This window comes from Dermochelys coriacea, chromosome 3, assembly GCF_009764565.3.
Source record: "Dermochelys coriacea isolate rDerCor1 chromosome 3, rDerCor1.pri.v4, whole genome shotgun sequence".
In the NCBI taxonomy this organism is placed as follows: Eukaryota; Metazoa; Chordata; order Testudines; family Dermochelyidae; genus Dermochelys; species Dermochelys coriacea.
In genome coordinates this window covers 25759178-25786161 of record NC_050070.1, presented here as the reverse complement: position 1 = coordinate 25786161, position 26984 = coordinate 25759178, and the positions used below count along the sequence as shown (strand labels likewise).

At 40.3% G+C, this 26984-nt stretch overlaps 1 protein-coding gene across 5 annotated transcripts; it reads left to right on the top strand.

Annotated features, from left to right (window-relative positions):
* The first annotated feature begins 337 nt into the window (after positions 1-337).
* Positions 338-6795, top strand: MYCN (MYCN proto-oncogene, bHLH transcription factor). Of its 5 annotated transcripts, XM_043510228.1 has the most exons (4): positions 875-1030; positions 1147-1265; positions 2259-3136; positions 5293-6795. In XM_043510228.1, the coding sequence occupies exons 3-4, from the start codon at positions 2359-2361 to the stop codon at positions 5883-5885; spliced, it is 1371 nt and encodes a 456-aa protein (XP_043366163.1). In that variant the 5' UTR covers positions 875-1030; positions 1147-1265; positions 2259-2358; the 3' UTR covers positions 5886-6795. The 5 variants fall into 5 exon arrangements, with proteins under 5 accessions (XP_038252087.1, XP_038252089.1, XP_043366164.1 ...); XM_038396159.2 differs by lacking the exons at positions 875-1030; positions 1147-1265 and adding an exon at positions 338-758; XM_038396161.2 differs by lacking the exon at positions 1147-1265 and having other exon boundaries at positions 856-1030.
* The last annotated feature ends 20189 nt before the right edge of the window (positions 6796-26984 follow it).

Below are 26984 nucleotides of genomic sequence, written 5' to 3'. Positions count from 1 at the left end.
GCCCCCCACCCGGGCAGACTGGGTTGTTATTTGCACAACAACAGAATCAATCCGACACCTTGGATTGAACCCTCCATAATGACTTCCTTTTTGTCCTGGCGAAGCTCGCCGCCTAGATCGTCCCTTCTCTTATTAGCATCTGCTGCAAAATAAATCGCGCCGGCAAGCCTGAATAGATACAACTCTCTTAAAAAGGCGGGGGGGGGGGAGGAGGGGGGAGAGATACAAAGGAGCAGGACCCTAAAAGCACCCACCCTCCTCCTCCGCGCTCCATGCAAAGCACTGAATAGGCACATCATTGGTGCAATTACAACCTAACCCCCCCCCCAACAGCTCAGGGTGCCCGGGCGTGCAGCTCGGATTTTGCATTCTCCTTTTTTATTCTTATTTATTTGCAAAGGGAATTGGACCTAATTCTCCTTGCAAAGCATAAAGAGCAAAGGGGCTTTTGGCGCCAAATGCCAGGCACCTCCCCTGCTTTTATGGAAATTAGGGAGGTGGGGTTAAGCCTCTCTCTCCTCTCGCTTTTTCCTCCCCGGGTGTGTCAGGGTTTTTTTTAGTTAATAATATCTAAGAGCTTCAAAGCCAGCCAGTGACAGTCATCTGTCTGCAAGCAAAGGGTGAATGTGGAGGCTTAAGCCAGCCTTGGGGGACGAGCGGGCTGGCGCTCAATAAAGTGCAACATACAAGATCATCTGCCTCTTTTTTTTTCCTGCCCCCCTCCCCCTTTTGCAACACCACCCATCACCAAGGAGGAGGTAAGAAGAGGCAGCTGCAGGGACCGCGGCTGTAATAAGAAGGGAGGGCAAAACCAAATAAATAAATAAAGCCTCACGTTGTATTGGAGTTGCAAAACTAGGGAGGATGGGTGGGGGGGAATGCAGGGGCAGTTCAGTGATTTTCATGGGGGGGTTTTTCACTGACCAGAAGGAAATCCTCAGGGTTTTTGAAGCTGTTGCATGGACATCGCTGTGTTTTGTAGGAGAAGTTTCATTGCTTTGGTTTATTTTAAACGGTTGCAATAGATTTTGTAAGTAGAAAAATGGTACAATAGTGGAAGCGGTCAGGGGGGCGGGGCAGGGAGAGAGCAGCTGAGCTGGGCTCGTTTCATTGCATTTCATCATAAGGCTTTTTTTTTTTATGGAGATTTTCCTTTTGGTCTTAGTTTGAATGTCAGCTGTTTGAAACTCAGCAAACCGATTTTCCTGCGGGTTGCGCTAGCTGAGGTGAAGGGGGACATTGAACGCCTGTTCCAGACTTAAAAGGTCATTTTAAATGTCTGATGCAACCGGGCTCCGGTGCTGGAAGGGGGTTGTGGTGGACTGGTCAGGGGCACAATGAAGGAATCTTCCGGAGGGAGAGGGGATCGAAAGCTTGTTTGTAGCAGGTCTCATTGAATGTAGTGGCAATGTGCAAAGTTCCCTTGTTGCATCTTCAGCCTTTCACCCCTTTGCTCAGTGTGCAGCTGAGCAAGAGAGAAACTTCCTGTACCTTGTTGCTGTATCAAAGGGCTTTGTTGTTAGTGCCGGCTTTGTTTTTTTTTTTAATTGAAATTATTATGTAAGGTTTGCTGCATTTTGCTACTTCCGATCCCCCTCCGCCCGTGTGTTGTGCGCGGGTTTCTCTGTGTAGCTTTGCTTGAATGAACTGGCAAGTTGTAAAGTTGCACGGAGCTGCCTCTCCTCTGCCCCTTTTGCATCCTCCTCTGTCCTCTTTGCACCGTTCTGTGGATGACAAAAAGGGGGAAACTTCTACTACTTTTGTTGGCATATTAAGAGGGCTTTCTGGAGCGATTGCGGTATCAAGCTTTGCATATATATATATATATATTTGCATATATATATGTACAGTGTATTGGTTGGGTTACTCTGTGTTTGGTTCTTTGAAGCAGTTTGAAGAGCTTGCAATGTGTAAAGCTGCACAGCCACCCCTTTGCAGATCTCCTGTCCCTTTCTGGCGTGTTTTCTTACAGAGCATAGGCTTAAAACAGAAAAGTTTGCACGTGTGTGTACAGGCTGTCCTGATTGTGTGTGTTGTTGTTGTTGTTGTTGTTTGGGTTTTTGTTTTGTTTTGTCTGAGTGGTTTAAGCAGCATTAAGGGAGTGCTCCGTGCATTCCTGCGGCATTTTAATGATTATGGGCTTTACTTTTTTCTAATTGGGAGGAATGAATTGTTATACAGTAATCTATCGAAATGTATTTCCTCCTGTTTTAACTAGTTGCTTATTTTTGATTATTTTTTTTAAAATTTTCTTTCAGGTGTTGAGAGAAGTCTCTCTCTCTCTCTCTCAGTGGAAACGCACTCAAACCTCCCTCTAAATAACAGCCCAACCAAGGAATCAGCAGAAGGAACCCAGTAATGCCAGGAATGGTCAGTAAAAACCCAGACCTCGAGTTTGACTCTTTGCAGCCCTGCTTCTATCCAGATGAAGATGATTTCTATTTGTGCGGTCCGGACTCTGCTCCCCCAGGGGAGGACATCTGGAAAAAGTTTGAACTCCTGCCTACCCCTCCTCTGTCTCCCAGTCGGGCAGGACTTCAGGAGAACCCCCCAGGAGGGGCCCCACTGCTATGGGGAGGGGTGGCTCTAGGGGGATTCCGAACCCGTGATCCTCTGGACTGGGCATCTGAACTGCTGCTGCTGCCCCCTGAGGCCGACCTTTGGGGAAGCACGGATGGAGGAGACTTACTGGAGACAGGTTTTGGGGAGAGCAACAACCTCAACTCCATCATCATTCAGGATTGTATGTGGAGTGGCTTTTCTGCCCGCGAGAAGCTGGAGAGGGCAGTGAGTGAGAAACTGCAGAGCAAAGTGGGAGCAGCAGTGGCACCGGTGACAGCTGGTGCATCCACAACCACCACCAGCCCTGGGGGCACCAACAGCCAAGCAGAGCTCAATAACTCTGTGTCAGAGTGTGTGGATCCTGCCGTGGTGTTCCCCTTCCCCATTAACAAGAAGGAGCCAGTGGCAGCAGCTGCAGCCCCAGCAACAGGGGGAATGGCTGGCATCCGGGTGAACATTAGTGGGAGCAGTGGGATCGCACAGGGGGCAGCAGCTACCACCCGGGGCAGCAGCTGTCACACAAGTGCCACCAGAGCCAACAGCAGCTCAGGAGATGATACTCTCAGTGACTCAGGTAAATACTCCGCTCATCACAGATTTGTTAGCCTGTGTGCATATCCCCAGAGGTATTGTGTGTGCATGGTTGCCCCACCCTCAAATGCAGCTTTGTGGGCAGCATCACCTTTATGATGCATCTCCCCCAAACAAAGGTGTAGACAGAGAGAGTGAATTCATTGGGACAGCCTTGCAAAATTCAGTTCACTTATGGTGAATGTTAGTTGCTGGTCAAGTAAATTAGCATTAGTTTTTTTATTATCCTGGTAAGGTGGGTGAGTAATGTACCTGGCTGGTACATTATCATGAACATTTTGCAAGGCTGCCTTAGGTTATTGGCGGTGAGGAAAAAAGAACGGGTGGTCTTTCTCTCTTTCTCTCTTCACACTTTCCTTCCTGTAATCAAAATTAAGCTCCGTCTTCCCTCCCCCCTCCTGCACCCATGTGGTCAGGAGACCAAAGAAAATAAATCCGTGATCCTAGTTCATGCCCCCTTTCTTTGTTTCTTGCATCTCAGTGGGTCAATAAAAAAAAGATTGGGGGAAAGTTGGTTGCCATATGCCTGAGTGCTTGAGGAAGCCCCCTGCCTTGAAGGGCTTGGGCAGAGAGAGAGGAGAGGTAAGTAAAAGGGCAGCTGAAGCATGGGGGGGGTGGAGCTGGGGAAGAACAAATATTGCACAATCAGTTCAGTGTAAAACATTACAGTGATGTGAGCCCTTAGGGCATGGGAACCCCTGCTGTGGAAGAGCTGGGAGGCTGGGAAAGAATCCACCACCAGCAGATTCAGAAGAGGTCGGATCGATGTATGTGTGCCACTAAAGTTAGCCTGGAAGAGGGGAAGCTTGAAAAATCCCAGACCACTCTCATTTGTTTTACTTCATTGATAAAAACATACTGTCCAAGTGGGTGCATATGTTTTACTCCCTCCTATTTCTAACAGGTATATGGATTTGCCAGTAGGTGGCAGCATGCTTGCCCTAGGACATTGCCTATTTGAAAGGATTCCTTGAAGGAGACCCTTTGGCAGGCAGCTGATGATAAAGCAGTCAGTGGTATATAACTAAAGGGCATCCTATTCTGAGCATGTTTATACTTAACAGATGCTGGATGAACTTGGAGTGGTTTTTTTTTTAATCTTTTCCCATGCCAAAGCATACGGTGTGGTTAATCTCAAAATTCATTCATGGGGCCAAATAAAATGCAGTTTATGCAAAATGTATTGTTTAAATAGTGCATTGACCATACAGTAAAAGTGTTTTTTAGTGTAAAATCATCCTGCCTTGTACATGGTTTTGGAATGGCTAGGCAGTCTAATAATTTAGCAGGGAAATGTTTGATTTTGGGGTCTTTGGATTAAGACAGGCAGAGGAAAATCTTGATGCAAAAAATTCCTCTCATGTAAAAGAAACCCATCTGTAGTTGCAGAGAAGCCCAGTTCAATTGTAAACACAGTTTCTCTCATGTAAATGAGTAGATCCATATGACCATCATCATAAACTCGATGATAAGCCTCCTGTTTCAAAAGGCTCACTGTCCCTTTAATGTCTGTGGCTTGACAGCTTTCTGTGAGGAAGCACTTCCTCCCAACAGCTGTCTTCTTGGCAGCAAACCAAAACATTGGCTTAAAGGGACTCTCAGACTGGAACAGCTTCACATTCTGCATCAGAACAAATCCAGCGATTGTTTAGTTTTCTGGCTCTTTTTTTGATCAAGCAAGGGAGGTGTTGTGGGTGTGTGCGCGCTTGCGCACACTGTGTGTTCTGTACCCTAGTTTGTTGGCTAATGTATAAATTAGGGCATTTTCTCAAATACTGTTTCCTCTAATGTGTTTATTTGGGTTGCACCTTTATGGATCCTCCTATTATACAGCTTAAAAGTGCAGAAAACTATCTGGTTTTAGGATTAGCAAATTCCCACTTATTGTGTCTGGGTCTAGTGTATGCATGGTGTGTCTATATTTATCTAGCTCCATCTATCTGCAGATAGTTAGTATATGCACCTTATTTTTATCCTAATATTTGTGCATATTTTGAACACTTAAATACTTACAGGTTGCTGTTTGTCCTGAGAATTCACACAGATATGTTACTAATTTTTTAAATTTCAAGGTCCTGTGTGAATACTTTTTTTGGAGGGAACAACTTACTTTCTTTTTTACATTTTGTATTTCTAAAGATGATGATGAGGAAGAGGATGAAGAGGAAGAAATTGATGTTGTGACAGTGGAGAAGAGGCGTTCCTCCTCCAACAAGGCTGTTACTACTCTTACTATTACTGTGCGCCCTAAAAATGCCACCTTGGCATCGGTGAGAATGCAGCAGAATGAACTGATTCTAAAGCGTTGCGCTCCGATTCACCAGCAGCATAATTACGCTGCCCCTTCTCCATACATGGAAAGCGAAGATGCCCCGCCGCAGAAAAAGCTAAAAAATGAGGTGCCCCGTCCAATAAAACCCATGATCCAACCAAAGTCTAAGAGTTCAAGTCCTCGAAACTCAGATTCAGAAGATAGTGAACGTCGACGCAACCACAATATTCTGGAACGTCAGCGGCGTAATGACCTGCGATCTAGTTTCCTCACATTAAGGGACCATGTACCTGAACTGGTTAAAAATGAGAAGGCTGCAAAAGTGGTCATTTTGAAAAAAGCCACTGATTATGTCCATTCCCTTCAGGCAGAGGAACACAAGTTATTGCTAGAAAAGGAAAAATTGCAAGCCAGACAACAGCAGTTGCTAAAGAAAATAGAACACACAAGGACTTGCTAAACTTTTTTTGTTTTTGTCTGACCTGGACAGTCACTGCCACTTTGCACATTTTTGATTCTTTTAAAAAAAAATTGTGTTTTTTGACGTTAAGAATGTTGGTTTTACTTTCAATCCAGTCCCTCAAGTAGTTAACAATCTATGTTATCCGGGTACAGAGCACATGGATGTTCTTGCAAGGAGCTTAACAGACTGCCAAACAATGATGGACTGCCCTTGTATTTTTTTCTTAAGAACTATAGATGTTCTTTAAAAGTTTGAGCCTTTGGAGCTGCTGATGACACCTAGTTAAGTTTAAAAACGTTCATTCCTAATTTTGAATGGTGCTTATGTTCTAACAGATGTTACTTTAGGGGTTACCATTTGTACCTCTGTAGGAATTTTCTGTAAATACCATCTACACACTTGCCTTTTGTACATGTCTTGGGTTATGAGAGGTGGCTCTTGCTACCAGTATTTGACTGGAAGTTCATACCTAAGTACTGTAATACCTCAATGTTTGAGGAGCATGTTTTTGTATACAAATATATTGTTAATCTCTGTTATGTACTGTACTAATTCTTACACTGCCTGTATACTTTAGTATGATGCTGATACATAACTAAATTTGATACTTATATTTTCGTATGAAAATGAGTTGTGAAAGTTTTGAGTAGATATTACTTTATCACTTTTTTGAACTAAGAAAACTTTTGTAAAGAAATTTACTATATATGCCTTTTCCTAGCCTGTTTCTTCCAGTTAATGTATTTGTTAATGTTTGGTGCATAGAACTGGATAACTGCAAAGTTCTGTGTTTAATTTCTTCCAACGATGTACATTTAGTGCTGCGTCTTATAGCACTTTGAAATACCTCATGTTTATGAAAATAAATAGCAATTAAATGATGTGCTCTTCACTATTTATTTATAAATGTAGTTATCCTCTTTTATTGTAAGTTTAATGGTGCCCATGAGACATAAAGACATGATTCGAGCCCCCCTATACTTACACTTCAGGAGGGGTGAGAAGCCAGCAAATTACCCTTTCTGTTAACAAAGTAATTGTAATGGGAACAGTTATAATGTACTTGTGTCAATCCACATGTCAGATCTTTTCTTTGATGTCATGAGTTCTCTATGGGCCTTAGCCAAAGCCCATTGAAGACTCCCATTGACTTCAGTAGGCTTTGGATCAGTCACTTAATGCACAGCACTCTCAAGGCTAGGATGCAATGCTGTTTTCCACCAGCTGGTGATCTGGCTTTCAGTGCCGGAGGCATATGGTGAGAGCAGTGGAATGAACTGCCATGGGGAGGAAAGAGAAGTGTCAGTGTAGTGAACCAGGATCTTAGGATCTGAGCCTCAGTTTAATTCTGTTCCTTCTTTCTTACTTTATCAAAAGCCATACCCCAAAGGTTGGCCACCATTTGTTAGGAGAGGCAAAATTTGTGCTGGTTTGTAGTTTGTATTCTGTCTAAATGCCAAAGTATCTATTAACAATGCTCAGACATATGTTAAAAATCCCACTTCCACTTAGGGAGCAGTCTTGCTGTGCTATTTAGCACTGAGCTGTGCTGTATCCCAGCACTGCCACAGAAGGCTTGTAATGCTGCACAAATGCCATTTCTGAATCCTGGGGGGCAATAAGTACAGAAGACAAGCAGTGTGTATGCTGCAGAATCAAGATTGACAGGTTGCTTTTTCCTCAGGAGCAGGAAGAACATTTTGTGGGTGGGACAAGGGCAGGGCCAGTGGGTCTGTGAAAAACACTTGATCACTGGACCGTAACTGTGCCTAAGGAGTGTGTAGTAGTCCCAAGAGCTGTTGTATCAGTAAGCTTTGCAGAATTCAATATTTATTTAAATAATTTTGACAAGTAATACTGATGTTTATTTGTAAGCACTTTTATTTTTACTGACTTACATTTTCATAGGTGCAGGAAATTATGGGGAGGGATCAGACAATAAGGAGAGGGTCAGACAATAATTATTTAAAGACAACCAACGTTGAGATTCAAAAAGTTAATGCTTTAAAACCATTAAAACACAAATTGTCAACATCACATGTTAAAATACACAAAGTAAATATCTTTAATTCAGACCCTAAGAAGCTCTGAAGCATCATTTTTCTCACTTTGCCTATCTAGACATTTGATTATTATAGATGGAAATATTTTTTGTCAGTTAAAATCAACCTCTTCCCCATATTTGCCAGTAAAAATCTAATCCTTCGAAGCCTATGTATCAGCCAGGCTGGGCAAGACCTTCACAGACACCCCTTCTTCTGCAACTGCATGGAGATTAAGGACTTCCACACTCCAACCAACTCTTTATCAAAGGCAGTGAGAGTTTTGCTTAAGTAAGGACTTCAGGGGTGGAACTACTTATGTATAATCCAGTAAATGTATAGGGGACAGAGCCTCATCTGATATAAACTGATTTTGCTCCATTGGCTTCAACCAAGTCTGCACCAACATACACCATGCTGCCTGTGTGTGTATTTTAATTCTAAATTGTTAATTTAGATGTGATTCAAGAGTTTATTCCACAAATAAAATTCTCAGTGAAGTGAGGGGAGTTTTGTGGGCTAGGGAAGCTGGTCCAGGCCCTATCAAAGGATCAAAAGCTGGGGAAATAAATGTCACTTCATTAAATGTAATAGAAAGTTCCATTTTAAGTGTTATAATTTCTTTCAAGAAGCCAGTTCTGAATTGCAGCTTCTATTTTAATGCTTCATTAGTTCTTGAAAATAACATTCAAGATTGGTTGGTCAGAAATAAGTAAAGAGGTAAACGATAAATTATTTTCCCATGTGCACTACTTCAGTTGGTTCTGATTTAGGGCCTGATCCAAAGCCCAGGGAACTCAAAGGGGCTCTTTCCTCTAAGTAAGTTTACTGAATCTCAACCATTCCAGCAACACAAAATGACGTTATTAAAAAAAAAAAGTCTGAAGACTAAAACATATTTTGCATAGACAACTACGGTCTCGTCCGTGCTGGAGCACTTAAGTGTGCTAGCTACAACTAGTTTGAAAACCGTTCTCAAGCCAGTTTTACTAGCAACTGCTGTTAGAATGTTGTTCTGAAGCACTGTTTGTGAACAGTCATAAGTAGTATGGGTTTTATTCCCTTAGGGGAAGGGAGTTTTTTCATACATCCGTCCTATTGCCTTCCCCATTTTCACTAGCACAGCTTCTTAACATTAATGAGTAATCATGCTGAATATGGATGTAAAAACTATGCTACAACTGTCATTGCATATGCTTTCGTACATGCTTACAAACCATAATATGGGCAGACATGAATCACTGATGGAAGTGGCAGTGCCCATTTATTGGATATGCAATATACAGAAATATTTCCATAATTTATCAGAAACAATTACCGTGTATTCTGTTTATATGTCATGCTCATTGCTATGGCATCTGAGTGATTAGGGATCAAGATGAGTGTAAACCTAAGATGTAAAGTGTTTGTTTAAAGATTCAGTACAAAAAACAATTTTTAAGTGTCCTTTTTGGAAGAATGAGGGCCTGATCCTACTTCCATTTAATTAAACATCTGGCCCAGCATAGTTAATCAATAGTCCTCTACATAGCACTACCATTACCCTTCTTTGGGGTTTTCTTTTTCTTTTAAATAACTTTTAGGGGTTCATAAGCTAGCTTTCAAAATTGTGATAGGTGGCAATTTGGCAAAGATAGGTTTTGTGTTTGTTTTTACATTTGAAAATCTAAGTTTTAAGGACTTTTAAGTCAAAATGAAATGGAAGTTGGTTTATTTTGGATGCTTTCTTGCATACAAATTTTGTTATTTAAATGAAAACGTGAAAAGTCATGATATGGCCCTATGCTGTTGTGGTTTTTGTTTGTTTGGTTTCTTGAGGAGCGCTTGGGGTAAAAGGGAAAGACAGATTTAGAAAATAAATGTTTTATTTAACAATAGTTTCATGAAGATCCTTATGCAGATATAGACAACAGACAAACTACTCTTTCATGCCAATCTACAGAGTTTAGAGTCCCTAAGTACTCATTCAAATACGATCTAGAGACACTCCATCCTATTCTGTTAATGATATGCATGTTATATTTTCATGACAGACCACAATATCTCTGGAAGAGCAGTTAGAAATGATGAGGTCTGTTGAACTGCTTGACAAATTCCAGTGGAAGGGCCAAATTCTGCCCTCTGGTCAACCACAGGACTGCATTTAATACAGAACTTGGCCCTAACTATTATGGAGGTTAAGGTAACTTTCTCTACGGGCAGGCTATGCCATAAATGCTTATAGATAGGTTTTTTTCACCTTCTTTTGAAGCCAATCTGGCCAATCAGAGAAAGGATGCTGAACTACATGGACCACTGGTCTGATCTACTATGCCAATCCCTGTGTTCTTGATTCTTGAACACAGATGTACCATTGCTGCCGACTGAATAAAATGGATTTCTCCCTAGTATGTAATACCTGAGTTAAAATGTCCCCCAAAGGACACTCCCCAGCCCTCGATTTTCTGCTTATTTTGTTAAAAATACCATTAAAACACATGGAATTTCAAACACCCAAAATGAAATGTTCCTCCATAAAGCAGTATAAGCAAAAATTCACCTTTGGGAGAGCTTAAAGAGGTGAAATGCGTTAATTGTATCATTATCACTATGTCACCTGTTGCTAATAATGCATGTGAAAGTAAATTTGCTGGACCCCAAGCTGCTATTATAGCAACTTGTCACCAAGTCATGGCAGAAATTGCTTGAGTTTTCATTACATGTATAATTCACATAGGGCACTGTTTGCGTTATATGTGCTGATGACCCCAAACACAATGAAATTACTTATAAATTATATCAGCTTTAAGTCTGAATTGCCTGGTTTGTTACTGGTTTAAATCAGAAGATTTAGGTTGTTTAAACATTATGTTTTTGTGTGAATTTGCTTCTCTTTGATTTTACATTGTTTACTGTGGTCTTTACAAATCGAAATTCAGGACTTTTTAATGAAAATAATACTTTGCATTTCTTTAATCTGAGGATCAGAAAACAGTTTATGTGTTTGAAGCCTCACAGCATTCTTGTGAAGTAAGTCTTGACTGCAAGGAGAACTGGGGGTGCTCAGTACTCCTGAAAATTAGATTTTAAGAATCCCACAGGAAGTCTATGACAAAGCAGGAATAGAAGGTGAAATCTTGGCATAGTGAAATTAGTGGGACTTTGCCCAGAATACAGATCTCGTGATTCCCAATGCTATACCTTAACCACAGTACCATGCTTGCCCTACTTTTTCCATTTCAGACCCATGACTCCTGTGTGAGGTCAGCAACATTTGGCCTATCAAAAATAAAATGAACTCCTCATCCAAAGAGTGTTTGTATACGTTGTAAAGATAATTTTAATATGTTGATTATCTACCACAGCTAATTTAAAAATAAGTCCATATCCAAATATAGTAAGCAGCATGACTGGCTATTATTGGTCCTTTGAAGAAACCATATGGCTATAGTTTCTTGTACATGTGATTGCAGTGTGACTATTCTAAATAACAGAAATGTAAACCATACACACATAATAAACAAAATGTGATTATTGTTGTACCCCAGATGGGTGTATGTTTATTACCCACCAGAATTACCACTGAATTACAGAGGTCACCTATCTGAAATATCAAGTTAAATTGTTTGTACAGCTACCATTTTGGGAGACCGTATCTCTGCTGTGATGCCTACAAATCTCGACTATCTACCATTGGTTAGGCAAGTGGTGAACAGACTTTTATTTTTAAGGTAAAATTGGATTGATATCCCCCTTTCCTTGTTTTGTTGCTTTCTATATGACTTTTCGATTGTAAGCTCTTGGGCGGGGGTGGGGGGCAGGTACTGTCATCTTTGTTACGTGTCTGTACGGAGGCTAGATTAGGTAATGCTACTGTAATCATAGGGTTGCAAGGGACTTGAGAGATCATCAAGTTCATCCTCTTTTGCTGTGGCAGGACCATTTATATCCTTCATAGGAGTTTGTCCAACCTGTTCTTAAAAACCTCCAAGGGCAGGATTCCACAACCTTCTTCGGTAACCTATTCCAATACATAACTCTCTTTATAGTAAGAAAGTCTTTTCTTAATATCTAACCTAAATCTCCTATGCTGCAGATTAGGCTCACTACTTCTTGTTTTCCCTTCACTGGACATGGAGGACAACGGATCACTGTCCTCTTATAACAGCCATTAACATATTGGAAGATTATTATCATGTCCCCCTGCCATCTCAAGACTAAACCTACCCAGTTTTTTAACCTTTCTTCACAAGTCAGGTTTTCTAATTCTTTTATCATTTTTGCTGCTGTCCTCTGGACTCCCTCCCATTTGTTCACATAATTCTTAAAGTGTGGTGCCCAAAACTGGACACAATATTCCTGCTGAGGGCTCACCAGTGTCAAGTAGAGTACCTCCCAGACTTACATATGGCACTCCTATTCATACAACCCAGAATGATATTAGCCTTTTTTGTAACTGCATCACATTGTTGTCTTATATTCAAATTGTGGTCAACTATAACTCACAGATCCTTTTCAGCAGTACTACCACCTAGCTAGCTATTCCCCATTTTGTACTTGGCATTTGATGTTTCCTTCCTCAGTTTAGTACTTTGCACTGTCTTTACCGAATTTCTTCTTGCTGATTTGAAACCAATTATTCAATTTATCAAGGTCATTTTGAATTCTAACCCTAAATTCCAAAGAGCTAGCAACCTCTTCCTGCTTGGTGTCAGCCACAAATTTTATAAGCATATTCTTCACTCCATTTCCAAGCCAACATGGAATAGTATTGGACCCAGAACAGATCCCTTCAGGACCCCACTCTATATGTCCTCCCAGTTTGACAGCGAATCATTGACAACTACTCTTTGACTTTGGTTTTTCACCCACTTTATAGTAATCTAATAATAACAACTCATAAAAAGCAGTTTGTTTTGTAGTATAGACAGGAGTGAATCATGCTTTTATTCTGTTTCAGATGGTATGTCACCCTGGAACTTCAGCAGGGCTACAACATTGTTCAGAACCACCGTTAAAAGATGATTCATTACAGTCTACCTTGCAAGATCAAGCTACAGTTTAAGTATGTTAGGTTACTTCCTTGTGATAACTGGATCCCTCCAACTTGGTAGTTGCTCCAGTGTCAACAGAGCTTTCAATATTGGAGTCAAAGTGGTAACTTCAAGAAAAAACACAGTTCATTGGTTTGGCTTGGTATTAAAATGGTCTGTCTCACATATCTTTAAGGATGCTTTTGTAAGAATAAAACAGTGGTTGCAACTTTATTGGAATGGAAGCATATAATTAATTTCTTTGATATATTCTTTCTATTTGCAATTGAGTAAAATAGGTAAATAGCTATTGCCTTCATTTTGCTTCCTAGATCTATAAAATAGTGATTAGATTAGTATTCAAATGCTCCAAATGTGAGGTACACACCAACAGAAAAAAGGTAAGGAGTTCAGGAATGGTGGAAAATAAGTGGTCATACTAGTACCTCTAAAGTTTCTGGAACAAATCATTTTGTACATGTATGACACAGCATGGAATTTTATTTACTCAATGTCCAATACATGAGTAACTTTTCCATCTGCTCAAGAAACTCCCTGAAAAAGCACAGGAACGGATCTGTGCAGACACATGCCTAGAACCCCGACCAGGGGTATTCTGTTTGCTACCCAAGATCCATAAACCTGGAAATCCTGGACACCCCATCATCTCAGGCATTGGCACCCTAACAGCAGGATTCTCTGGCTATGTGGACTCTCTCCTCAGGCCCGACGTTACCAGAATTCCCAGCTATCTTCGAGACACCACTGACTTCCTGAGGAAACTACAATCCATCAGTGATCTTCCTGAAAACACCATCCTAGCCACTATGGATGTAGAAGCCCTCTACACCAACATTCCACACAAAGATGGACTACAAGCTGTCAGGAACAGTATCCTCGATAATGTCACAGCAAACCTGGTGGCTCACCTTTGTGACTTTGTCCTCACTCACAACTATTTCAGATTTGGGGACAATATATACCTTCAAGTCAGTGGCACTGCTGTGGGTACCCACATGGCCCCACAGTATGCCAACATTTTTATGGCTGACTTAGAATAACGCTTCCTCAACTTTCGTCCCCTAACGCCCCTACTCTACTTGCGCTACATTGATGACATCTTCATCATCTGGACTGAGGAGCTGCATCAGCCCTTGTCTGCAGTGGTACTGATGGGTATGCAGCAGATACTCAGCGCCTTTCAGGGTCTGGCACACAGTGTATATGAAAAATGTTATGTGAGTGAAGGTGCTCCGTCCTGTATTGTTATCTTCTTTTCCTCTGTTTGTCTCCCAGCTTCTGACTGTGCTCTGTTTGAAAACACTAGCAACTGGTTTCTTTGAAGTATAATAGATCTTCAGATGCACTAATTGACAGGGAAAAGAGGGACCTTTAAAGACCCAATTCTGTTCTTTGGAAGTATTAGCAGTTTGAGTGTGTAAATTCTAAGTGGATCTAGAAACACTTCAGTTATTCAGCATCTATCACTTAAGTGTAGAAAATTACACTGTTACCTGGTGCTATCAGATCTCACAATATGAGATGCTTGGATACCACACCTCTATAAGCACCTAAATAGGTAGCAAATAAAGGAGGTAAAAGTGAGAATATTTCTCCCTTTTTTCCATTGGAAAAATGTGATATTATACATTTTTTTGTTTTTGGCCAGCGTCATAGCCAGGTAAAAAAAAGGATGAATTTTGCCTGAAAAATTTGTCCCTGTTTTTCATCAGTAAATTTCAAATTTTTCAACCAGCAATCATCAGGCTGAGTAAATACCTGTATAACAGAGTACCTGTACTACCTGTGGGTTAGAAAAGTGATTATAGAAAGAATAGAGATGTACATCTGGAAGGGACATCAAGAGGTCATCTAGTGATTTCAGCTCCCACTCTGAGGCAGGATTAAGTATATCTAAACCATTCCAAACTATCATTTGTATATTATTATTATTATTTGTTATTCTTTATTGTGTTTTCCTGAAGGAGGGCTCACCTTTTAAAAATATAGGAAATTCAGGCACAAGTGCGCCAACTGAGATCAGTGCCACATTGTGCTAGGCACTGTATAAATCTACTAAGTGACACTCTCTTTCTGCAATGAGCTTCACTCTAAATGGGCAAGACAGGCAGAAACAGAGGCAAAGAGAGGTGAAGTTCTGGATCACACGGCAGGAAAGCGGCAGAGCTAGGAATAGATCTCACATCACTCAATCCACTGAACTGTGATGCCTCAACCTATAAAGATCTTTGAGAAGAAAAGTGCTGAATAATGGTAGATCATTATTATCTATAAAACCTGAAGGAATGGATTAGCTCAGTATGTATTTTATATTTTACTGCAGAACCCAAATATATATATATATATGAAAAAATAACTCTGATTTTTCTTTCAATGGCTACGGAGTAAATGATAGCAGTGAATATTATACTGGAGTACATGGAAAGCACATAATCGGATTGTTTATACAATGATTTCAGAAACATTGGGCCAGATCCTGAGCTCTTGTAAACTGTGGATCAGCTTTGAAGTTATCGAAGCCCTGCCAATTTATACCAGCTGGTGATCTGGAGTTGGGTAAATTGAGAAGCCTGATTGCCACTGTACTATTCAACATTTGAAAATGCATTTGAAATCCTTTAGTTTTTTCCTTGTGATCACATGCAGATCTTGTATGTAATACCCTAAACCTCTTTAATTGAGGTCTTTGTCTTTTAAATTGGTATTAAACATCTTTACTCACAGATTTTTTAAAATTTCTGATTGTACCAACAATGTGTCAACAAATATTCACTGTGCTTGAAGAGTTTAATCCCCAAAGAGATGTTTATAATCATTTAAATTACCCTGGATTTAATTAATAAAGTAAGTAAAGGGATTTAATAAAAGGGCATTAAGAGATTGTCCAAGGGTTTTATATGTATAAAATTTTATACAAGAAAATTGTAAAGCTTCCGTACCTTTAAGGTGGGAAGGTGGAAAGGCAACAAGGGAGGGGGTGTCCAAAAGTCAAGATGAGGATTAGAGTGTCAATTAAGCTTCTCTTTTAACCTGTTAACTTGCACACATAGAACCTGAGGTAGCAGAAAATATTTTCAATTTTCTGGGCTACTCCAGACTAGGGAAACTAAAAGGCCTGGTTCTGCAGCAGGCTGACCTATCCAGATCAGGCCCATCTCTAACTGAAATTGTACACGGCATAGAAATACCCTAGATGAGAACTTTTTTCCTGGGACTACTTCCTCCTGCTGTATTATCTCACAATCCATAGTCCTTCCCGCATCGTCCTATTTCCTGCAGTCATCTCTGTGAAAGCCCCTTGTGTGCCTACAAACAGTGCAGAATTCAAATGACTGAAATGGAATTTAAGTGAGATGAAAGACAGAGGGACCATCCCTGCTCTCAGTCTCGCGGGTGTGACTGAGCACAGAATTAAGCCCATAGAGTGTGGCTCTCTCTTTCAAATTCCCAACAAATCCCCAGATACAGAAAGCAACAAACAGAGAGCTTGGAAGTATCAAGGCTAAAATCTGTCCATATGCACCTGTGAACAGCTATCCCTGTTTTGCCTCTCCCTGTCTCTTTGTTTGAGTGAGTAGGGGCTGAAGGAGTGAGCCCTACGACTGTTGCTAACACCATGTTTTGGATTGTACACTGAAATGTTTTCTATACCCACACAAAGTATATGATAGGTCATAAAAGGAGCCTCTTCTCCCCATTGAGCATGCACCAGGGTAGCTGAGAGAAGCTGGACAATTGGGTCATATGCTGCCTTCAGATGTTCAGGAATAGTTTTCGATAACTTCAGTGAAAGCCATGTATATGCAACCCAGGGCAGAACATAGGGTGTTATGAATGTGAAAACTATTTTAAAAATCATTTTTGGAAGCAGTGAGCTGGGGAAGGGAAGCAGGAGGGAGAGACAGAGTATTTTAGATGATTGATTTGCCAAATCAGATTTTATAGCAGCAAAAATCTAAATCTGAATTTCAAGATGCTTACTGAAACCACAATGAGCACTGTTCTGAATTTCACAATGCAGTAATTCAATACAAACACAACTGTGCAAAATGTATGTATTACTCTTAATGAATGAAGCCTGTAGGTTTTTAATTCTTCTGCTGGAAACAAAGGGTTTGATTCACTGCATAGTAATTCAAGAGGATTGTTGCTGCTCTTAGTAGTAAAAAAAAAATTGTCTAGGCATGAGATCTTATTATCTAATCTGCAAAAGCAAAAGAAAGCTCTTTCAACACTGAAAGTCTCTCATACATGGTAAAGCCAGCCTTGTTGCTTCTTTTTCTGTGGCTAAGAACTTAGATTCTTGTCATAGGGAAACATAACATCACAGATTGCAAGTTCTTTGGGGCAAGAATCATGTCTTTCTTTTAACATTGACAGCACCTAGCTCATTTGGGATGCTATGGTTGTAAGGAGCATCTTTGTTGCAAACTGGCATAGCTTGACTTTCATGTAGATTTTACATTTCCCTTTAGAATAGAGATAGCCATAGAAACCTCATGCACTAAAGTCAGATCTTCAAAAGTATTTAAGCTCCTAACTTCCAGCAACATCAGTGGAAGTTAGGAATCTAAATACCTTTGAGGATCTGGGCCCAAGAGCCTGACCCTGCAGTATTGACTTCAGTGGGTGCATCATGAGGTCCTAAGAAAATCCCTTACACACCTATGACTCATGCCTACAGTCTTTGCCCAGGTAAACTCCCTCTCAGTTTAATGTTTTTTTTTGGGGGGGGAGGGGGTTGCCTGAGGAAGTTTTGCAGGATGAGGCCCCCACATTAAGAAAGATTCAGATTTACCTGGGAAAATGTATAGTATTTTCACAGTATAGTAAATGGAAAACATCCATTTGATCATATTAGGGATGTCCACAAATTCCCATGTGAAATACATATGAGAAATGATTCCTAAAGGACTCACTTCTGCAAGGTTTTCTCCCTTCTGACCTTGATTCAGCTAAGCACTTAACGTTAAGCATGCAAGTAGTCCCACTGACTTCAATTTCACTTCCTTAAGGTTAAGCATGTGCTTAAGTGAATTGCTGGATCAGGGCAGGAGTGCTCATCACTTGCAAGATCGAGCCCAAACAGGGCAATGTCTGCTATTCCCTTAAGCAAAGAGGCACTAGGACAAATAGAAAGAAATGGCATTCCCAGATAAACTTTGCTCCATCAAAAGGGCTGTTTTTTATTAGTAACTTGTTTGATTCTCAGCATCAGTATTGTTTATGCAAACACAATGCAATACTGATAGAGTATGTCATATTTTGTTCATTTTCTACTGTAGTTTTCACTCTCTCATATACTACATTGTAGGGTAACAGAGTGAAAACAGGCAAAGCCAAACTAAACAAGAAAATAAAAACTGTAATCACTGTTCCCTCTAAGCTGTGTGCGTGTGCGTGCGCACACAGATCCTAAACCCCGTGCGCACGGCAAAACACCGCACGCACAAAAATTTGCACAGAAGCACACCAATTTGCACAGAAAATTTTTTTTGTGCACACGGCCTGTCAAAAATTTGCACAGAAGAAATTTTTTGTGCTCATGGCCTGTCAAAAAATAGAGGGAACATTGACTGTAATGGAATACTAAAACTCCATTCCTAATATGTTGAAGAACGGTATTGCAGTGATTAAGGCAATAGGTTAGGAGACCTTGGTTCAATTCTCTACTCCACTATGCTTCCTGTATGACCTAGAGCAAGTCACCTGGCCTGCTGGTGCCTCAGGTCTCCATCTGTAAAATGGGACTAATGGTACTTCATATCTCACAGGTTTGTATGAGGATAAATAAGTGCAGATTATGAGGTGCTCAGATACTATAGTAATTGGAGCCATGTAAGTACCTAAAGTAGATTAAATGCAATATGCTTATGATTTGGTCTCTTGTTCCTAATGCATGCAAAACTCCTGAATTGAATTGGTAGGTTTGTAGAATGAGGCCTCAATTGTTTTCTGGGCTAATTTGAGCCACTTTATTATAATTAATTATAATTATATTATATTATATATGAACAGATAAATGACAGAAAAACAGTCCAAGAAAAACTAAAACAAAGCAAGCCTGAGCCAAAGCCCAGTGAAGTCAAGGGGAATCTTTTCATTGACTTCAGTGGACTTTGGATCAGGCCCTAAACCAAGATGAATTTTGTTTCAAACTGAGATACCCTTACTTGTTTTAAATATGCAATGCATCCTCTGTGGTACTAATTCCATAATGTTTCCTACAGCTATAAAGAAAAACTAAAATTAAAAAATTAAAAAAAGTTATTCCTTATAATCAGTATTTTGCAGGTCAGATTTGTAGCTGGTGTAGATCACTGATGCTCAATGATGTCTACAGAGCTATGTCAGTTTACACCAGATGAGGACCTAGTCCTTTATCTCCAAATTGCTTTACAGACATTAGCTAATTACTCCATACAGTATTCTTGTGTACATTTTACACAGGTTGGAAATTAAAATAGCAGGTTTAAGTGACATGCCCAGAGTTACATAAGAAGAAGTGTCAGGATACAAATCCTGGATCTCAGTCCTGTGCCCAACAACATCCTTTTCTCTATTACAGAATTGCTTCCATTGTTCTCTTACAAAGAGACAAAGTAGCTTTTTTAAACTGAAAACACCTCATGTTGTAGCATTTTCAGGTTATGATGAAACATCATTTTCCATTTTAAAGGTGTGAGTTTACCCGTAGCCTATCAAATTGCACAGATGGAATTTGAAGCCCAGACATATTTCTATGTACCTAATCCTGCAGTCTTACTGTGCATTGACAATGTGAGAGTGAGCCCCAGTTGGAAAAGAAAGCCTTATTCACTTTTCAATAAAGGCAAGGCATTTCTGTCATCTTTTTCACTCTCTTTCTTTTCTTTCTTTTTTATAATTCTGTTATTGGAGCATGATTTTTAGAACCACTGAAATTAAAGATGGAGAAAGATCTATGGGGCCTGATCCAGCTCTTACTGAAGACCTTGGCACACTTTCCATTAACTTTAATAGGATTTAGATTGGGTCCATTAAGACTCCATGTGTCACCCAGTGCAGCACACTTTCTTTCAGTACATTTCCTAGTGATCTGTCCAGTCAAATTTTAGATTTCCTATAAATAAAGTTTTATGAGAGTCAAACAAATTACATTTCTTAACATGCTATAGTGAACAGACACTTGGACTGCTCCTACTCACTGACTCAAACCATCAGTAAGGTTTGGTGGATGTGCGAGGTGGTGGCCCAGGGAGTATGACCTTTGGAACATTTTCACGGGGGGCAGGCGGGGAGAGGAATAGAGTTAGATGGACTACTGTCAAAGTTACTGGAGGGGTGGGTTTATATTACTGTTTAGTTGTGTATATATTCTGTTGCTGTGTTTTTCCAAGTTTATGACTTGTGTTTTCTTTCCCCTCATAAAGATATCCTTGTTGGTACTCAGTCTCAGACTACTTGAGAGTGGGAAAATTCTGCCTGTTAAAGGCAGCCAGGGAAAGTGCATTAGTTTTCCCAGGTTTCTGGGTGGGGGCTGGAGCAGGTTTAGTTTTTTGTTAAGAGGGACTCCAGATATATTGAACTTGTCCCTTGTTGTGGCCATTAATCACCTGGCAGACGGGTTATATATGAAAGCAGAATCAGGCCAAGGGTCCCAAATTTGGATATTTTACATAAATTAGAGAGGGGCTAAGACAACTCCCCCAATCCAAATCCTCCTAACTTTCAGAGTAGCAGCCGTGTTAGTCTGTATTCGCAAAAAAGAAAAGGAGTACTTGTGGCACCTTAGAGACTAACAAATTTATTTGAGCATAAGCTTTTGTGAGCTACAACTCACCTCATCGGATGCATACGGTGGAAAATACAGTGGGGAAATTTATATACACACACAGAGAACATGAAACAATGGGTTTTATCATACACACTATAAGGAGAATGATCACTTAAGATGAGTTATTACCAGCAGGAAGGAGGGGGGGAGGGAAGAAAACCTTTTGTGGTGATAATCAAGGTCGGCCATTTCCAGCAGTTAACAAGAACGTCTGAGGAACAGTGGGGGGTGCGGTGGGGGGAGAAATAACATGGGAAAATAGTTTTACTTTATGTAATGACCCATCCACTCCCAGTCTCTATTCAAGCCTAAGTTAATTGTATCCAGTTTGCAAATTAATTCCAATTCAGCAGTCTCTCATTGGAGACTGTTTTTGAAGTTTTTTTGTTGAAGGATAGCCACTCTCAGTTCTGTAATCGTGTGACCGGAGAGATTGAAGTGTTATCCAACTGGTTTTTGAATGTTATAATTCTTGACGTCTGATTTGTATCCATTTATTCTTTTACATAGAGACTGTCCAGTTTGACCAATGTACATGGCAGAGGGGCATTGCTGGCACATGATGGCATATATCACATTGGTAGATACGCAGGTGAATGAGCCTCTGATAGTGTGGCTGATGTGATTAGGCCCTATGAAGGTGTCCCCTGAATAAATATGTGGACAGAGTTGGCAACGGGCTTTGTTGCAAGGATAGGTTCCTGGGTTAGTGGTTCTGTTGTGTGGTGTGTAGTTGCTGGTGAGTATTTGCTTCAGGTTGGGGCGCTGTCTGTAAGCAAGGACTGGCCTGGTCTCCCAAGATCTGTGGGAGTGATGGGTCGTCCTTCAGGATAGGTTGCAGATCCTTGATGATGTGTTGGAGAGGTTTTAGTTGGGGGGCTGAAGGTGATGTCCAGTGGCGTTCTGTTATTTTCTTTGTTGGTCCTGCCCTGTAGTAGATGACTTCTGGGTACTCTTCTGGCTCGGTCAATCTGTTTCTTCACTTCAGAATGTGGGTACTATAGTTGTAAGAATGCATGATAAAGATCTTGTAGGTGTTTGTCTCTGTCTGTCTTGGAGCAAATGCGGTTATATCGTGGAGCTTGGCTGTAGACAATGGATCGTGTGGTGTGATCTGGATGAAAACTAGAGGCATGTAGGTAGGAATAGCGGTCAGTAGGTTTCCGATATAGGGTGGTGTTTATGTGACCATCGCTTATTAGCACCGTAGTGTCCAGGAAGTGGATCTATTGTGTGGACTGGTCCAGGCCGAGGTTGATGGTGGGATGGAAATTGTTGAAATCATGGTGTAATTCCTCAAGGGCTTCTTTTCCATGGGTTTAGTCTCTAAGGTGCCACAAGTGCTCCTTTTCTTTTTTCCTCCTAACTTTAAGACTGTTGAGATCCAAATCCAAATCCAACCTCTTCATCCCAGAACCAGCTTTAAAATAAATATCTATCATAGAAATCTCTCACCCACAAAAATCCTATTGTAATGCATCCGATGAAGTGAGCTGTAGCTAAGGAAAGCTTATGCTCTAATAAATTTGTTAGTCTCTAAGGTGCCACGGGTACTCCTTTTCTTTTTGCGAATACAGACTAACACGGCTGCTACTCTGAAAAAAATCCTATTGAAATCCTAGTTCCTGTGTTTTTTACAGGAATTAATTTTGAAATAATTTTAATTGAAAATATAGTCCCAGAATTGACTCTCAGAATAGGTGGTCAGTGAAATAAATGAATTATGGCACAATCAAAAAGAAAGGAGCATTTAAGAATTAATCTAAGCCATTAAATAGTAAAGGGGGAAAGGAAACAATGTCCTATGCTGTCTGGTTTTTATATTTCCTGTATACCTTTTCTCTGTTTTATATATATAGTCCTATATTCCTTATTCATATTTTATACATATTCCCATATTTCTTATTCATATACATGTGGGGGTGGAGAGTCTGGCCTTGACTGGTCTGGGCAGTGGGGACCTTTCAATAAAGGCTCACATGCTGGATTTCCAGTTCATTGTTCGGTTTCTAGTTGTCATGGAAACAGGAGCAGCTGCTAGATTATAGGCCCTAGTTTGTGTTTCCTGGGCAGCTCTATCTGCCTGTGTGTCCAGTTCATGTGATCTGCCAGCCATTCACCCTCCCGCTGCTGATGGTGTCATGCCAGACTGTGCGAGATAATGTTTACTAACATCGGCCACATGGCTCCCTTTTTACCACAGCTCTGCCCAAAATATGTCAGCCCTAGTGGATTATCAGGCACGGTGCCAACCTGTCTGCAACATGCTGAAAAATCTGTCACCAGGGGCTGCAACCAGGGATCTTTTGCCAGCAATCTTTCTTTCTTTAAAAGAAAGGACGGTCAATGTGAACCTCCATGGGTATTGTTCAGCATAATCTGTTCGATGGTCTAGAATATATATTCAGTTATGTTGGAAGCTTGTTAAGAGCTACCACGTAAAGAAACATTATTGCAGTTGAAATTGTGCAGTTCTTTGTTTACATGGCATGCTGCAATTTTCCTCATAGTAGAAAAGTTTCCATGAATGCAGCATTTAATGCTATTGGTAACACCAACGAGGCAGAAGGAAATCAGTACTCTAGTGCTGACAATATTGTTAAATGCATACTACTACTGGTGTGTTGTTTCTCTAGCAGATTTACAGCAGGAGATTACTGAAGTAGCTGACCTTTTTTACTTCAGTCAGAGTAATGACTTCAGTCAGTTGCAATTTAGATGCTTCCGTAGCTATGTGCTTTAGTATTTAAAAGAGCAGCACGACTCCTGGGAAAGCCTTCTGTCACTCTAACATGAAACCTGAATACAAGCTTTTCTCATGGAAGCTATTGAGATAGTCAATAACAACTTATAGTATGTTTATACAGTGCAATTCATCATAAAGCACTTTATAGCTTTATAAAATATGGACTAGACCCTGAGTGGATGTTAATCGGTGTAGCTTCTTGGAGCTATGTTGATTTACATCAGCTTAAGATCTGGTTCTACTTCGAGAAAGAGTTTCACCCACTATTAAAAAGCATCGTCTGTTTAACACACAGCAATACACAATAGTTTAGAACAAGTAACGAAGAATAACATAATCAAGTGAAATGACAGGGGGAATTCCTGGTACTCAATGTATAATTGCACAAGTTAAAATGTGTCCAACATCATCTTTCTAAAAGTACTATGGATGCTTTAAGTACACTTAACTGGTTAGGACTCCTCAACTGAAAATATGGATCTTTCCAGAGCCCTCTAACAACATCCTGGGGAACTGATTAAGGGCAGACTCTGAAAAGACTGTTCCTTACTGAATTGGCAATGCCCCATCATGTAGCATGTAGGTGTTCCTTGGGAGTCTGCTTTTCAAGTCATGTGATTAAGCAAAACCTGCTTACATCTTGAAATGTGATAACGTTAGCATTGCAGGTATAGTCTGTGTACTCCTTATGAATAAAGCAGCATGTATAATTAGTTTGGTTTTTAAATTGGCAGTTTAGCTGTAAAATATGTGGAAAGAATTCCCCCAGTGGGAAAGTCCCTTTCTTGAACTGCTGAAATCGACAACCTTGCCTGTGCCAGACATAATTCCTAGTAAGAGAGGGAGGATGCTCTTGTGTGTTAGGCACAGGACTGACATGCAGGAGCACTTCTGAATACAAATAATAATAATTCTAACAACCACCCAAAGTGATGACAAATACAGATCTAGGAGGGTACCTTTGGAAGGGAGAGCACGACACACTTAACACCGAATTATTTAATCCCAGAAAGAAAGATAAATGATGATTTTTAACATCCATCTTAATATGGAAATGTTCCTACAGTACAACTGAAGAAACACAGAAAATGGTTTCAAAATATCAGACAGAACAGTACTGAGATTACACAAGCACTTGAAAATGAAAAAAATGGTTCTAATATTATGGATTTAAAATGTAATTATTCAAAAAAAAATCTCACATAATGTGTAAAATTGGGAGGCTTTGCATTCATTCTAGAAGGAAACTAGAATGGGAAAAAGCTTTCATGGTAATTTGTTTAAAAATGTGGTTTCACTAATCTTGAAGCAGAACCTTTTAAAAAATCATCTTTTTAATACTGCTCCTTGTTACAGAGAAAGCATGCTGAAAACACAAAAAATAGTAGATGGGTTCATAACGTTTTTGTTTCGAACATAGAAGAAACCTATACAGTTGCTTTACCAAAAAAAGCCCAGCCTCAGAATAAGTACATAAAAATAAAGAAAAATCATGCTATGTCTGGAAGTAACATAGTCAATCTGTGCTACTTTCATGGATTCAACTCTAAGGTCAATTTTTATTATACCTGTTAGGAAATAATTTGCTGAGGTGCTTTTGTGCCATGTAAGTAAGTAAAATTCTCCTTGGAATTGCTCTCCTGCCCAGGACTGGCTGGAGAACAAGAATTCCATTTTGCAAAAAATGTCTCGGTTTCAATATTTGTTTCTGTTCCAATGTGGAATGAAACCAAGAACTTTCAACATTTTTCACAAAATAAACAGAGATTGAGCCCCTTGAATAGCCAGTTGCACAGTAGCCAGAGCACTGATGTGGGAGATCAACGTTCAAGTCCCTGCTCTGCCTGAGTCAGGCCAGGCACTTAAAACTTGAGTCTGCCACATCTCATATGATTGCTGTAGCTATTCTGGGATGGTTCTCACTCTTTGTTTTTAACCAGAAATTCCACCTTCGACCTGAGAAACCTTCCTAACCAAAGTTTCATTGAAACCAGTATGTTTCCATGACAAGTTTTGGTTTCATTGAATTGTCATTTTCCAACAAAAAGAAATAAATAAAATTGTTGTAAAGGTCCCGACCAGTTCTACTCCTGTCCTTGACATCATAGCAAGGCGTATTCTACATATTGGCCATATAGAGATTGTTTTTAGAGTTTGCAAATATGCTCCTGTTTTGAACCTTTCTGAGGGCTGGATTGTGGCTAACAATTCAGCCTGAAAAAAGGACTGTGTAGACTTGTGCTGCTCCAGAAGCAAGGCAGTCACCAGAGGGTGCCCCTGAGTTTCACATTGTGGTTCTGTGCCCTTGCTCTAGGAGAGGGGTAAACTGCACCAGTTTCTCTGCTGGAGTGACTTACTCTCCTGCTGCGCCAGATCCAGGGTGTGAGCTGGTATGTTGAGAGAGTGGAGCCAGAGCTCTTCCTGTTCCCTGCCTCTTCGCTGCCATCTACACCTGACAACAACAGCTCTCCCTCCAGCAATGTGGGTAAGTGGGGTCTCTTTATGCCTCATTGCTCCCCATAAGGCACTCACAGCTGAGCCCCAAGCGTGTAGATCTGCATATCCTTGCATATCTCCTATGTCCTTTGTTACAAGAGCTCTCTACTCCAATACAGTCTATTTTAATCTGATTATTTTACCATGTCACATCCTATCATTGTGGTATCTGGGTTTTTCCCATCCCCAACTGGTCCTCTACTCCACTACAACTTCCTTTCCCTCCCCTAACAAAACAAAAAGAGACATTTTTATTTCAGACACACACAAACCCTTCCACATAAATGAATAAATAAAAGGGTGTTTAGGTGTTATTACAACACAGTATTGTTCTGCTTCACACTTTCATAAGCTCTGTCTCCTTTCACTGAGAGCCTGGCCTGCTAAAACCATGGATAAGATGGAGTGTAAAATGTCATGTGACAACATCTGGAATTTACCCTTGATACCTAGTTTCCACACTCACAGTGGCATTGAGATTTAAATTAGGAAGTGTTCTGATTTTTTCTTTTACTGACGGTGATAATAAATCAAAGAGCTCTGTGACAGGAAAATATATTCTCCTCCCCCCCCCTCCTTTTGGCAGAACTACTGAAAAGACAAAATATATAGTTTTTTTTTCTTTTGCTTCTAGCATGAAACTTTCCACGTAGACTTCAGAAGGAATATTTCTCCTTTGATTCTAAGCATTTGCAATCCTGAGGCAAGCCTAACAGGTGAACTGAGGCTTGCAAATCCAGGATCTTTTAAGAGAAGCTTCTTCACCACCATTTGAATCTCTGGTGAATAGCTCACTGCAGCTCTGTTTATATGGACATATGGTGTGAAGAACACTAATACAGTTGTCTCTGCACAACTGTAACAAACAATCTGCTTATTGTGTATTTTTTTAAGCAACACTTCATGCTGTTTAACAGGTGGCCCAAAGTTACAATAGACACACTGTTGGGGTAGAATAAACCC

What these genes read in the sequence shown, in the direction of transcription:
- MYCN (XM_038396159.2), top strand. Translation starts at nt 2,359, where the DNA reads ATGCCAGGAATGGTCAGTAAAAACCCAGACCTCGAGTTTGACTCTTTG. An exon ending in TGATACTCTCAGTGACTCAG is followed by an intron (nt 3,137 to 5,292) that starts GTAAATACTCCG and finishes GTATTTCTAAAG; the next exon opens with ATGATGATGAGGAAGAGGAT.